Genomic DNA, 13,320 nt, shown 5'->3' on the forward strand with positions numbered 1-13,320 from the left:
TCGTAATCAAATCTCTTTGTTTATAATTATCTTAAATATAAGCTTACTCTAATTATAATGATGATATAATCTGTATAATACAGAAATAGTTTCAAAATTCATATGTCATGACAAACAATAAACATTTGATTACAATTTATAATATGTATATTAAAATTAATACAAAACAGTTGTATTTATGGATTACATATACACTCAATTGAAGTGACATTTTCTAAAGCCTATATGCAATGTAAAATATAAAATCAGCTCGTGACCAGGGCATGCACTGGCTCGGGTCCAATAAATTGTATGACCTCAGTAGACACGTACAAATAATATCTATAGTTCGAGAACTTTAAAAGCTACGATGTAAAAACTTTTTAATTAATTCCCTATTACATTAGCACACTTTATATCATACAATTGACATAATATATAATAACGAAATACCTATTTATTACAATAAAAGTAAAACATTAAATTGTTTGTCATTTGATATTCGTCGGTAAAATTATTTTACTCCACTAACATAACTGTAACTTAAAGTAAAATATATTCTTACAATCGATACAATTAAGTGAAGATACATATTTTTATTATAATTAGGAAAACTAAACATTAAAATAAGAACACAAATCGATTTAAACTACATTGACGTTTCGGATGATATCCTTCAGTCTTGCAACCGTTTAAAATAACGTTCGTTATATATCCGTCACTCTCTCGCATACGGCGAGGAAACGAGACACAGATAGTTTGATGATCGCTAGACGACTTCTGAACATCTTCATTCGCGGTCTGTCACAACTGCGAATATGGCCTCGGGCCTTTTCACACTGAGGATTGGGAACCCAGTATTAATGCTGATTTGGTAGTTTAGCGGACCGCAGCCCGGCCGGGGTCTAAAGTTGTGCTTCTGAACTTTGCCAGAGGTTTGACGGCAGTGTATCGTAATGTGATGGTACAGTGACGAGTGCGTCTGCTGTGCTGCGGTTGATTGAGCAGTTCTGGAAAATTAAGATTACACTGTATTGCTTTTTGAAGGTTTTATTATGTTAATTTAAAAAATTTAATAGTAAGGCTTTGTGCAACCTCGTCTAGGTGGGTACCAATCACTCATCAGAACCGCCAAAGAGCAATACATAAATATTGTTGTGTTCTGGTTGGAAGGATAATTGAGTGAGAGAGTGTAACTACAGGAACAAGGGACATTAATTCATAATTACTAAGGTTGGTGGTGCATTGGCAATTTATGGAATGGCTATTATTTCTTACGTTGCCATTGTCTATGTGCGGTGGTGACCACTTACCATCAGGTGGCCCATTTCAGCGTCCGTGTAGGTAAAACTATAGAAAAACTAAAATGTTGTCATACTCAATTACAATTGTCAATTTAATCTAATCAAAGATATATAAAAATATTATCATAGTACTAATAGTCATTTGTCATGTACTTAATATAAAGTACTATTTAATGCGTTATATGTTGTTACAAAAACATAGACAACACTTTTTTATCACCTTGTACAGACACAAGGTTTAACCATATGATAAGTTATCTGTATGATGTGTTTCTTATCTTGTTTAATTCGTTAATAATTTATATATGGATAATTTTAAATGCCATCGATATATATTTTATCAGTGCGCTGAATGTAAAATTAGCTAAAATAATAGATTATATATAATTTATATATGGTTGTCATGCTTTGAGTTGTGCTCAATTTAAGAACAAGATAACAGATAATATAAATGTTGTCTTAGTAAGCTTATAATTAATAGGTATTTGTAATGGCGTAGGTCAGAATCTTATCATTCATGTTTTGCAAACGTTAAACGCAAAGCAACGTGCTAGTGCTCTATCATAGCTTCAACAAACATTATAAATAAAAACAACTTTTTTTTAAAATGTTGTCTATGGTGCTCAACCATAAATAAAATAAGATAAAAATAATAATTTAACCTTCGATTTTCGATCGGTTTGTATAATAATTACATAAGACTATTGCTTTATGTAAATACAACATATATTAGTACATATTAAAAATCCGTATACACAATAGTCTTCAAAGTATATGAAATAATTACCTTGGGCTGTTTACGATGTGTATCCACGCAGTCTATGGGCAGCTTTATCATCTCAACTTTGTACTTGTATCCATATGACGTTAGCTTTACGATAGTGTGAAGAGGTACATTCATGTAGGGTAGCTCATCTGTGAAAAAATATATATAATATGAAAAATTACGTCCCACGTTGGCAAAGGTCTCTCTTACTCGAGTAAATGTTGTAAGAAAACAACAACATGAAAAAAACTCATATAAAAATATATAAGTATATCATTATTTTAATATCACAATGAATGTTGATGTTATACAGTCGCTTAAAATAAACAATAATCTATCTTCGGCGCTTTCGATGCAAGATAAGCGTTTTTGCAGGATTATTTTTACCTTATCTTTAAGATGGATGATCTGTAACAGTTTCCGAAGTCCCACTTGTACTATTTTTACTCGTTACTATTTTTTACTTTTCAAGGCCTTTAGCTACTTTTATGCCTTATTATACCTTGAAATTATACTCTTAAACGAATATATTTATACTGGAAACTATCGTGTTGTTTACATTATTAAACAACATCTTTAGGCATATACCTATTATTGTAGTATGTATAGTGTGCGTATTTTTAATTATTTATGGTTCAAGTAATAGTCCACTTACCAAGCTTAGCGTCAAGAAAGTATCCAAGCATGCAACGAAGCACAGCCTGGTGTCCCACGACCACCACGTTGTGTTCATCTTCCAAAGCTGACAGAACCGGACGCAGTCTAGTCATGATGTCAATGTAGGACTCGCCCCACGGGTACCGGTAACGCAACTTGTCCTGGTCACGCCATGCGAACTCCTGCGGGAAACGCTCTTGCATTTCCTCGTAGGTTAACCCGTCGCATATACCCTGATGAAGATAAATTTAGTTAATCATTAAATTGTTCAAGAATTCGTTGATGACGTCGAATACAGGAAAATCCAATTGGATCCGATGGAATATTCAATCTGTATATTAAATCAAATAACAATATATATATATTACTACGATTGAGTTTCTGCCACGCAGTAGTTTTATTTTTAGTGTTTTCAATATTAGATAATCAATGTCGCTTAGATTCGAATCGGTAGGTTAGATAAATTTTTATCTATTTAATTATAGATGCAGAATTTATATGAGTGAGCCGAGTTTTAATAATCTATTTCTAGGCATCCCGTGAACCTTTGCTCTGTTGACGCTGTTTAGTAAATACTGCATACTGATTTTTGAAATCGTACGTGTGTGTGGCTTTAAGAACTATTATGAAATTCATAAGAAACGACTTTTTTTAGAAATTTTTGAAATTATTTAATAAATATTTTGTTGAGATTACAGAAACAACTATGAGAGTTAGAAATTTTCAAGAAACACCTTTTAACTAACAACATTGAGCTTACGATTGAAATTCTAGTAATCGTAACAAGTGCCGCTAATAAATCGTTGGAGTTCTTCAGCGAGTACATTTCCACGAAGGTTGAAAACTACGTATAGTTTTATTGAACAATATATTATAATGTTTGTATTTCTTGTAATCGAGCCAATTGGCTAAATAATTTATGGAACGAATGACATGTGAATGAACCGCCAAATTAAATTACTCTATTCAACTATTTTTATATTCAATTCAATGTCAGAGAGATCAAAACTTGGATAAAAAAGAACGCCACTAACGAAATATTGTTTTTTTTTTCGTCATTTCGTTAACGTTTGCTGTATTCGTTTTCGTTTAGTGTTGTCACTACATAAAATGTTTATTTAGGTCATTGAGACATTCGATTTTAATTTTAGCTTCGCTTACAATCAACATGTATATAATATGTTCAGTAAACTAACGGTCTCATATGAAGTTTTAGCAGTGCTACCTAATGTTTATAGCTTTACAATATACAACTATTAACCTCATGACCAATTTCGAATAGGTCATTATCAAGGTAGACATTTTATAGCGCAAACAGAAGTGCCCTTTGCCATAAAATCTAACCGTAAATAGTGCTCAAGAATACACAGGCTATGCGTGCTTTCCGAGACACGGGAGTGTAAGCACTACCATCTAATTTACTCTAGGCAGCTACTGAGATTGATCAATAGAAAAACCCAAAAATATTTTTATTGACCCAAATCGAGGCTTAAAACAAGCTTCAGAGTCTGGGGCCTCTTAAACTAACCACCGGACCAACCAGACAACGTTATTGTAGTGACTTTTTTATTCCTGTCCTGTATGTTTAATTTTTACAAGTATAAGAGAATCGGCACCATTGAACTAAAATTATTTTTACGTTTCAATAATAATATGTTATTGGACGAATTGTTATTATTATTCACACTTATCGTTTATCTTTCAGAAATATCGATACACAAATCGATAAATACGCTGACATCACAATGTTTTACAAAAACAATAACAAGACGTGTGACATTAAACAAAGACCAACTTTGCGAAGGCTACTTACACGATTCTTTTGTTATAAGATCTGTATAATTAAAAAAGTAAAATTAAAAAAAAAATCTCAAGTACTCAAGAAAAAATACATACAATAAATAAAACCGATTATATAATATTACATATAATTAATATACATGGGCGAAAGCTTGAAATATACAAATGCAATGTAGGTACTTTTAAAAGTTTGTTTCGTGACGTCATACTGAGCGTTTCTCACCTCTGCCTACTACGACGTGTCTTTCGAAAGTACTATATGTGTGACGTGCTTTCTTAATTTTACTATATATGTTTATAAATGTATAATCATTGTAATTATATTAAGCCACTACTCATAACTATTTCCAGGAAATAGATGTTTGTATTCTTATATTTAAACAAAATCTGATCAATAACAAATAACAATTATCAAAAGATTATTTTCTTTGCTAAAACTTATAGAATACAAATGTCAATTAAGGTTACTTTTAGATTTAAATTATTATTATTAATTTCTACTAAATTAGTATATACAATCACGTATATTTGTTATATTTGTCGCTGAATAGTATTATGTGCGTTTATGTAAGATGATATATTAAAAATCCAAACTTACAGCATCGAGTTCATTGAGAGCTCGGATGGATCTTTTGGGCGCCATAATTTCAGCAGCAGTTTGCTTCGTGCGACAAAGTTCTGATGTCCACACATTGAGAGGTTCTATGACCGAGAGTCCGTTGAGGTGTTCCGCGAGCGCATGCGCGTAGCTCTGGCCCCGCGGGGACAGCGCCGCGTCGCCTCCGATACGACCGAGCACGTTGTATTCGCTCTCCCCGTGCTGGTGGGAAACGATCAAAACACGACTTTTATTATAATAAATTACCTATAGCATCTTAATAATGTATATGAATAGCTGTAAATATTTAAATACAAGGTATATAACAAAAAGTGTCGTCATAACAATTTATGTACAATGAACATTCGTCAAAGACTCAACAGCATAACAGTAGATTATGTCCTATGTTATCGTTTTTTTTATTATTATAAACATCTTCGTTTTCGCAATGGGATTAATTTTTTTAATAATTTGCAACGATTTTATATGTAATGTTATATAAAAAACTTGATATAATGATATAATGAACTTATTATATAAAAAAAATTCACTGTTGACACGTGTACTAAGTATTTGCATTAAAAAAATTACCGCTGATTGTATTCAAATGATAAAATTAACATACTACATTTATTTGTATAAGATATTACAAATATCACTGTGTAATGCCTCATTGACTTTAACAAACATTATCGATTATAGTTCAATAATCCCAAATAATATATTAAAAAAATAAATCGATCGTATTATATTAGTTTCGAAATAATAATAAAAACAATTTAATATCTTTTAGTTGAATTTGATAACACTCGTATATGAATAATATTTACATGACATGCTCGATTTCCAAGTCATGTTTACTTAGGTCGAACAGAATTACACAAATAAGTTGTTTACGGAATGATATAAGACGTTAGATTTTCCAAGCGGATTTATACGGAAGCTTATCAAATGGTTACGTAAATTATGGAATACTGCTTGCCACCACATTACGCAGTTATAGTTTGTAGGTTAGGTATGTCTATTTTTTATCTATATGAATACATATTTATTTATTTAAGTCATTAGCATTAGCCCGTAAATATCTACAACTGCCCGTTAATGTCCTACTGATGGACAAAATAGTCCCTTCGTTTAGACATAAAAAACAGCTTATCCAATCACACTGATCCAATGCAGGTAGGATGTGCGTGTGATTGAATTTTATTCGACCAAAACCGATTTTATGATGTTTTAGTGCATTTCCAAGCACAAAAATTATTAACAGTAGTAATATTTTGAAACCACAATCCTCCGTTAAGATACTCGTTTCCACTGAGCATTTCCTAAGTGAAAATAATTATTTTACAAATAAATATCACATCATATTGATTTAACTTACCCGAGTGAAGTATAAAGTCTGTGGCAAGGCTCTCATTCCTGACAAATAACCGAGAATCCCCGATTCCTTCTGGCCTGAAACTTTATGGGCCGTCACCGTTTCGCCCATGTTTTCGACACGTACGAAATTTATATTGCTCTCCAAATTTGCATCGATCGGTTCATATTGACGCATGTAGTGTTCCAGTTTCTTCCTCAAGTCATCTATAGCTTCCTCCTCACTCATTGTCTTGTAGTCAGCGGAGTAGTGGAGGATCTCAATTATGTTCCTTTCAAGTAATTCTTGGTCTTCGCAAACGCATTCAATGAACAATATCCTGAAGCCCATATCAGAGATACAGTAATCATTTAGTTCGCGACGTTGCTCTCTTGTTATGTTTGTGCCATCAAAAATCTAGAACAAAATATTTGATTTTTCAGAAAGTGTCGACATCTTAATGGACATAGAAGGCTTATCGATATCTTAACAGAAATTGCAAATCTAAAATATTTTCTAGAGCTATAATGTGTATAAAAAGACGAAAAAATTATTGTTTTTTTTTTCGGATTATGAAGATACCGTCTAATACCAGTATGAGATACAATACCACTATAACTTTCGAAAAAAATAATTGACCGGTGCTCGTGCGTCACGTATAAGATAGTCCTATAGCGGAAACCTTTATGCAAGCTAAAGTGCTGTTTTAACGAATCTGATAATCATTAATTACAACATATTACTTCTTACCAACATTCCATAATACAAGCAAATAAAAAAAAATAATGCGCATCTTCTATTCCAATAAACGCGTTTATAGTTATACACTTGGCCTTGCCTAATAAACAGTGATTATTTACATGAGTATTACTGGAACTGAAAATAGAACATTATACAACTATTCTGGTCTAATTTATAAGTCTCGACTCGGTGGCTGCGTAATTATTGCAAGAATAAAATGATGTTTATAAAGTTCATAAATATTTACAAAACATTAAATCGACCCTCTTAATTGTTAGTGGAATATTCTAGAGAGGATGTGAGCCTATAGAAAATACTCGTGTGTAGTTTATAAAGTGTAATGTAAATCCTAACATATACATACATATTATAATAATAGTGATTTTACTGTACTGAGTAATCAAAAATAGTACGCATTTTGGTAAAAATATCAAAAATTATATAGTATATTTATATGTAAAAAACTAATGTTTTAATAAATATTATATCTACATGTTAAGCTTAATAAGTTTGAAAAGGCATTTAGCCTTAAACACAATACGCAACTTTTACTTTATATATCGATTCAAAGAATTGAATGTAATTTCAATTAATCTATTTGCTTAGTGCTTACAACTATATGCAGTTGTACCAGATCGAATGTTATTTTTAATTTTTGAGAATTCTTACATCAATGTCTAACACAAGAAACGTTGTGAGTCCTGTAATTTTATTTTCAGCTCTAATAATACTTACAGCAACACTGTTCCCATCCTTGAGCCACAGCACAGCATCTTGCACGGCCTCGCGTGCGCTCTGGCGGCGAATCGCAGAGCCATGCTGATTGTCAGCGCGAAAGATGTCATGGCTGCCGTATAGAGCCATGTGGCGACGGCGATACTCGCTGCAGTCAAAAACTAAAACAATAGACAAATTATAAAAAATATAATATAAAAGGAAATAATAATATTAAGCAGAATAGAAAATAAAAAGAAGATTACGTATCAATCATTTATAATAAACGTCCAGGTTTTAAGGGCTTGTCATTAAACCATTTCTAATTTATATATTGGAAAAATGAGAAAGGGCACAAACGATATAGGTATGTATGTAAGTGTAAGGTACGTATATTTACTTTTTTCTCGGTTACCTATTCGTAATATCTAGGACAGCCTATCAGCCTAGCTCTGAGACAAGTCAAGATTACCAGACGTTTTCAAGCAGGTCAAGGCGTGGTAATAAATTTTATTAAGTCTGTATTTCCATATCTGTTAACTTAGTTTACATAACAACTTGTAAGGAGTTAAATGCTCTTTATAATCTTTTGTCCTAAATAATATTCTACGTTATTTTTGTAATAAAAAATCATAAATTACTGAAGTTAATTATAATTGTTGTAATTATATTATTAATTTTTATTCTCCGTTTACGTCAATTTCTACTAGCGGTAGAGCAGTGTGCGGTTCGGTCTGATACCACTTACTCAATAAACTATTTTACCACCAAAAAATAATTCTTAGTATTGCCGTGTTCAGGTTTTAAGTGGGTGAGTGTAATTAAAGGCACGTGAGGTAAAAAATTTCAAAACCCATATTTGGCGATGCATTGACCGTAACGAGTGTTATATATTTCTTGAGGTTTCAGTTTGAAGGAGGTTCCACTTAACACCAGATGATAAGAACCCATTAGCTCGACAGCTTTCGTACAATTAAAGGAAATTATAATAAGTTTGATGCTCGTGTGTACCTTTAGTGCTCTCCCCGTTCCAGTTGAGATGCCTGGACAGGCGATGCGCCAGTTGGCTCTTGCCACGCGCAGGCAGGCCCACCAGTGCGATCAGCAGCGGTGCGAATTGACTGATGCGACGTCTACGCATCGACACTGCGACAATATAATTGGAAAATTAATGATAAATACAAAAAACACTATACTATGCACGCGGGTTAAAATTAGTAAAAATACTGTTTAATTATTGGTAGAATTAAGTATCTAATTTATTCGTTTACTAAGCACTGTTGTAAATTGAAATATCTACCTATACAGTGTCTAAACATTGTTGTAAATGGAAAATGAAAACTCACTAGGTTTAGATTTCACGATATAAATCATTGCACTTTCTTAAAAGTTATGTTAAATACTTTGTAATATATTACAGTTGTTATTTCCGAGTTGCTTGATGACCGTTCACAAATTACTCGTCATAATATAATAATGAAATAAGATTCAAGTGAAACTATTTATAAGGAAGTCTGATTACTGACATGTATCGCAAATATTTTTATTATTACCTCATATCTTGACCTTATCATGATATCCGAGGGGTCAGAATGAGAGAACGCATTTCATTGGTTATTTCAAGATCCGCGTAATAATAAAATATTCCACCAATGAGTATTAAATATAGTAACTATCACGTCCACTGGACGTGAAATGTTGAGTAAAGAGTTCCTATTAACTGATTGGCTTAATTTTGCGAAGTTTTGAGAAGTGAATTTAACGAAGTTTATCATGACTTTCTAGAATTCTGATTAGACTGTGACTTTGTTGCGACTGATATAACCACATTATAACTATTAGTCTTAGTAAAAATTAGAGCCACGTGGATTACTTATAAAAATAAACTAAAGTTTTCTATGAGTAAAAATATTATTACAACGATCATTTTGTGGAATTTAATTTATTTAAAAAGACAGAGTTTATCCATTCATAAGGTCAATCTAACGCCCCCCTTGATGATAAGGGGTCACCTTCGTCCATAGATACTAGCAATATAAAATAAACAAACTTTTTCTCACGTCATTACGACGTCATCCATAGCATCTAAGATATTAAATCTCTTGAGATTGTATTAAGACCGACTCACTCACCATTATAAGTGAGTTGATGTAGATGGTACCCACCCACGGGCTTAAACACACCATACGATTATCTTACTTGTGGAATCATCGGTACGATGGTAGATTAGTAAATATAAAATTTAAACTATTATATATTACTTAACATTGATTGAAATTCGTCCTACGTACGTAATATGTTGCTCCGGTCGAGTCGACCTTAATGTGTTCTAGCGAGTCGCAAAGAGAAAACAAGTGTTATTTTATGTCCACCAATAAAAATGCTTCTTGCCGGCGCGCCTTCTCGTATGTTGGTTTTTAAAAGCAAAACAAACTGTTACGTCACTCGAATCAAACACGCCTCGCTAGTCGCTATCAACGGATATTTGTGGGTATGATACGAGTAATTCTTAAATTGTATTTAAATGCACGATAGTCGATGTCGAATTAATCTAACGTTTGCATTGTTTATATCGGGTTATATTATTGATAATTCTCCTTTTCTGCGAATAATGATAATAAAATATCGATGACTTCAATCGCTCGAATCACCTTACTTAAGAGATATAGAATTTATTTAAGGAAGTCTTTAAATTTTCAGAAACAAACCCGAAGCAGTTAGGAGGTTAGTTTCAAAAAAGTCCATACAACTGACTTTATTTATGAATAGAAATTTTATAATTCTACCTAACTTAATAAGTTAAAATCTTCCACAAAAATAGTTTTATGCTCTATTGAATGCTCGTATATAATGGAGAGTAGAATCTCTTTTATAACTCACCTACGTTATATTAGGAACTCTTGTGCCAATTTTTTTGTTTCTAGATCCATCGTTTTATTCAGTGTTAAAATGTATTATGTGTTAATAAATATGAATATGCAATATTTTTATCATTTATTTTAGTTACTTATACAAAAAATATAGACAGCCGAATAGTCCGAATTAGCGATGTCCAAATATTTGTAAGGGATGCAGTATCTGTACTTGTATAATAGAGTACCTATTATATAATCGTTTTTACTTATGGTAATAATACAATTTGGCAGTTCTTTATATAACGTAGGTAAGCATTATAAAAGATTAAGCTCTCACCTTTTTTAGTTAATAGTATTAACAAAAAAAATAAGTAAAGACTAAGAAAATGTAATTCATATAAATATTTTATATTATTATTTAATTGTTCAAATTGTAATCAATTTAATGATAGTTTAAGCACGTTTTGTTTATCCCTTCAACACGTGCCTTAAACAAATGATAGAATATTAACAGAACAGTAAACAAGTTACGGATATGATAAATAATAAATACACGCAAGAATGCGTCACTTGCAAAAACCGTTGCAAAAAGGTGCACACATTTCATAATTTATATATGTATTTATCTATTTGTAACATGCACTTACCTGGATAATAATTTAACTTTCCATATGAAGCCATTATATAAAAATATGTTTTTCCATGCATAATTATTATATTAAAGATTTTGTAAACTCAAAATAAGTGCAATAAATATCTAGTTTTTTTTGAAAATTAAATATCATAAGTAATAAAAACTAATCTTAATATTATAACTAAGTGAATATTAAGTTATGACCTATCAATGATCTTTAAATGTATCTTGCCCTTCAACTCTACATAACTTTTATTTAAGGCTTATACATTTATACTATTTAGCCGATTTGATTTGATAACGTTTTACAGTTGTTGATAATTGCGTGAAGATTTCTGGCATAGTAACATACTACGTGAGTCCTATCGAAAATTGTGTACAAAAAAAAGTCATTACAACTCAAGTCACAGATAAGTTAAACTATCATAAACAAAGTGTTATTATCAAAGATTAACAATTTAAAATATATTAACTTAGCATTATATTTATCTATAAAGAGGTAGTTTCTGTGTTACCATTATGTGTTATACGAGGAGTTTAATTAAACAAACGGTACTTATTATTATAACTTCTATAGAAGAAAATTTTTTAAATAATAAATAATTATATTTTTACCATATAACTTAAATTATAATTATGTTATCTTTTATTTGTTCAATTTATCTAAAGATATAACCTGATATAACTATGAAATATGTTATTATTGTGAAATATGTACATATTCTTAAAGAAAATGCCGATAGGAATATATAATATAACGGAACAACATATTTAAAAGACTTCAAAAAAATCTTGACAAGTAATTTCAAACAGCCGTTACATTTTTTACTAAAACTTTTTTGCATACAATATTAGAAGTGCAAGTTATATGTATGTATCTAAAGAAATACAACAAGCGGTGGCCCCAAGCCCGGTGAACGTTCGCGTGCCAACATCTGTTGGACTTTGTACACTCGTTCAAGGAAACATACGATCTATTCGAGAGCAGTTAAACCGCCACTAGACTAATACGAGTTAAGTTTTATTTATTATTTAATACATCATTCGATTACGTAATATATTTTATTTATTGTCAATCCTAAAATAGAAGCAGACTAGTTAAAACATTGTAATTAATCTGTCAATATCCAGTATAGATAATATGTCATTTATTCTCTAGACTAACGATAAGTCTCCGACTCATCCGTTTGTTTGAACGAGTCGATCTTATTATTTCAGTTTTTTTTTAGAATACTTCAGGGTTTAAATATTTGTCTTTGTTGAAATTCTGACGACTTTTTTATGTTATAGGTAGACGGACGGCTAATTGGCCACCTGATGTTAAGTGGTCACCACCGCCCATATACATTGTCTATGTAAGAAATATTAACCATTCCTTACATCACCAATGCCACCAACCTTGTTTACGAAGATGTTATGACCCTTGTGCCTGTAGTTATACTGGCTCACTGGCAACGATACTAAGTATTAATTTTTTTTTTAATTTTATTATATAAGCTGTTACTGTGACGGCATACCTAGTTAGGTGGTAGAGCCACTTTATTGACCTGCAAAAAAATGTGTACACATTTGTGTAAAGTAATATTTACACAAATGTGACCATAGCACAAGTCGTTTCCAACTGACAAAACCTGTGTAAGAATATTTGCAAAACCTATTATTGGATCGTTAAGCGACGTCTTCTTGCTATTAATAGCAAGGTGATCTCAGTGTGCACAGTTCAGAAGAAACGAAATATATTTACTTTCATTTATCATCATTAAAAAAATGACAAATTGTTAAAATGTATCCAAAAATAATTTCCCTTAAATGTGAATATTGCAATAAAACTATGACGAAACATTGTAAATGGGCATAACTTTATTCACAAACTTAAACGTTCTATAAATAACTTTTTAAAATATAATACAAAGTA

The 13,320-nt window shown here is 31.4% G+C and overlaps 1 protein-coding gene across 5 annotated transcripts in view; it reads right to left on the minus strand.

The window, feature by feature from the left end:
- Positions 1-13,320, minus strand: part of LOC126771845 (6-phosphofructo-2-kinase/fructose-2,6-bisphosphatase-like) — a 26,843-nt gene continuing 13,523 nt past the window's right edge. For 2 of the 5 annotated variants that reach the window (XM_050491981.1, XM_050491979.1), the window contains exons 3-9: positions 8,928-9,062; positions 7,938-8,098; positions 6,486-6,878; positions 5,105-5,326; positions 2,705-2,939; positions 2,071-2,198; positions 1-989 (exon numbers count right to left, since the gene is read on the minus strand). In XM_050491981.1, coding sequence (XP_050347938.1) covers positions 885-989; positions 2,071-2,198; positions 2,705-2,939; positions 5,105-5,326; positions 6,486-6,878; positions 7,938-8,098; positions 8,928-9,062 — 1,379 coding nt within the window. In that variant the 3' untranslated portion in view covers positions 1-884. The other 3 variants (XM_050491984.1, XM_050491982.1, XM_050491983.1) reach the window with 3 other exon arrangements.

The sequence above is a fragment of the Nymphalis io genome, chromosome 11, assembly GCF_905147045.1.
Source record: "Nymphalis io chromosome 11, ilAglIoxx1.1, whole genome shotgun sequence".
NCBI lineage: Eukaryota > Metazoa > Arthropoda > Insecta > Lepidoptera > Nymphalidae > Nymphalis > Nymphalis io.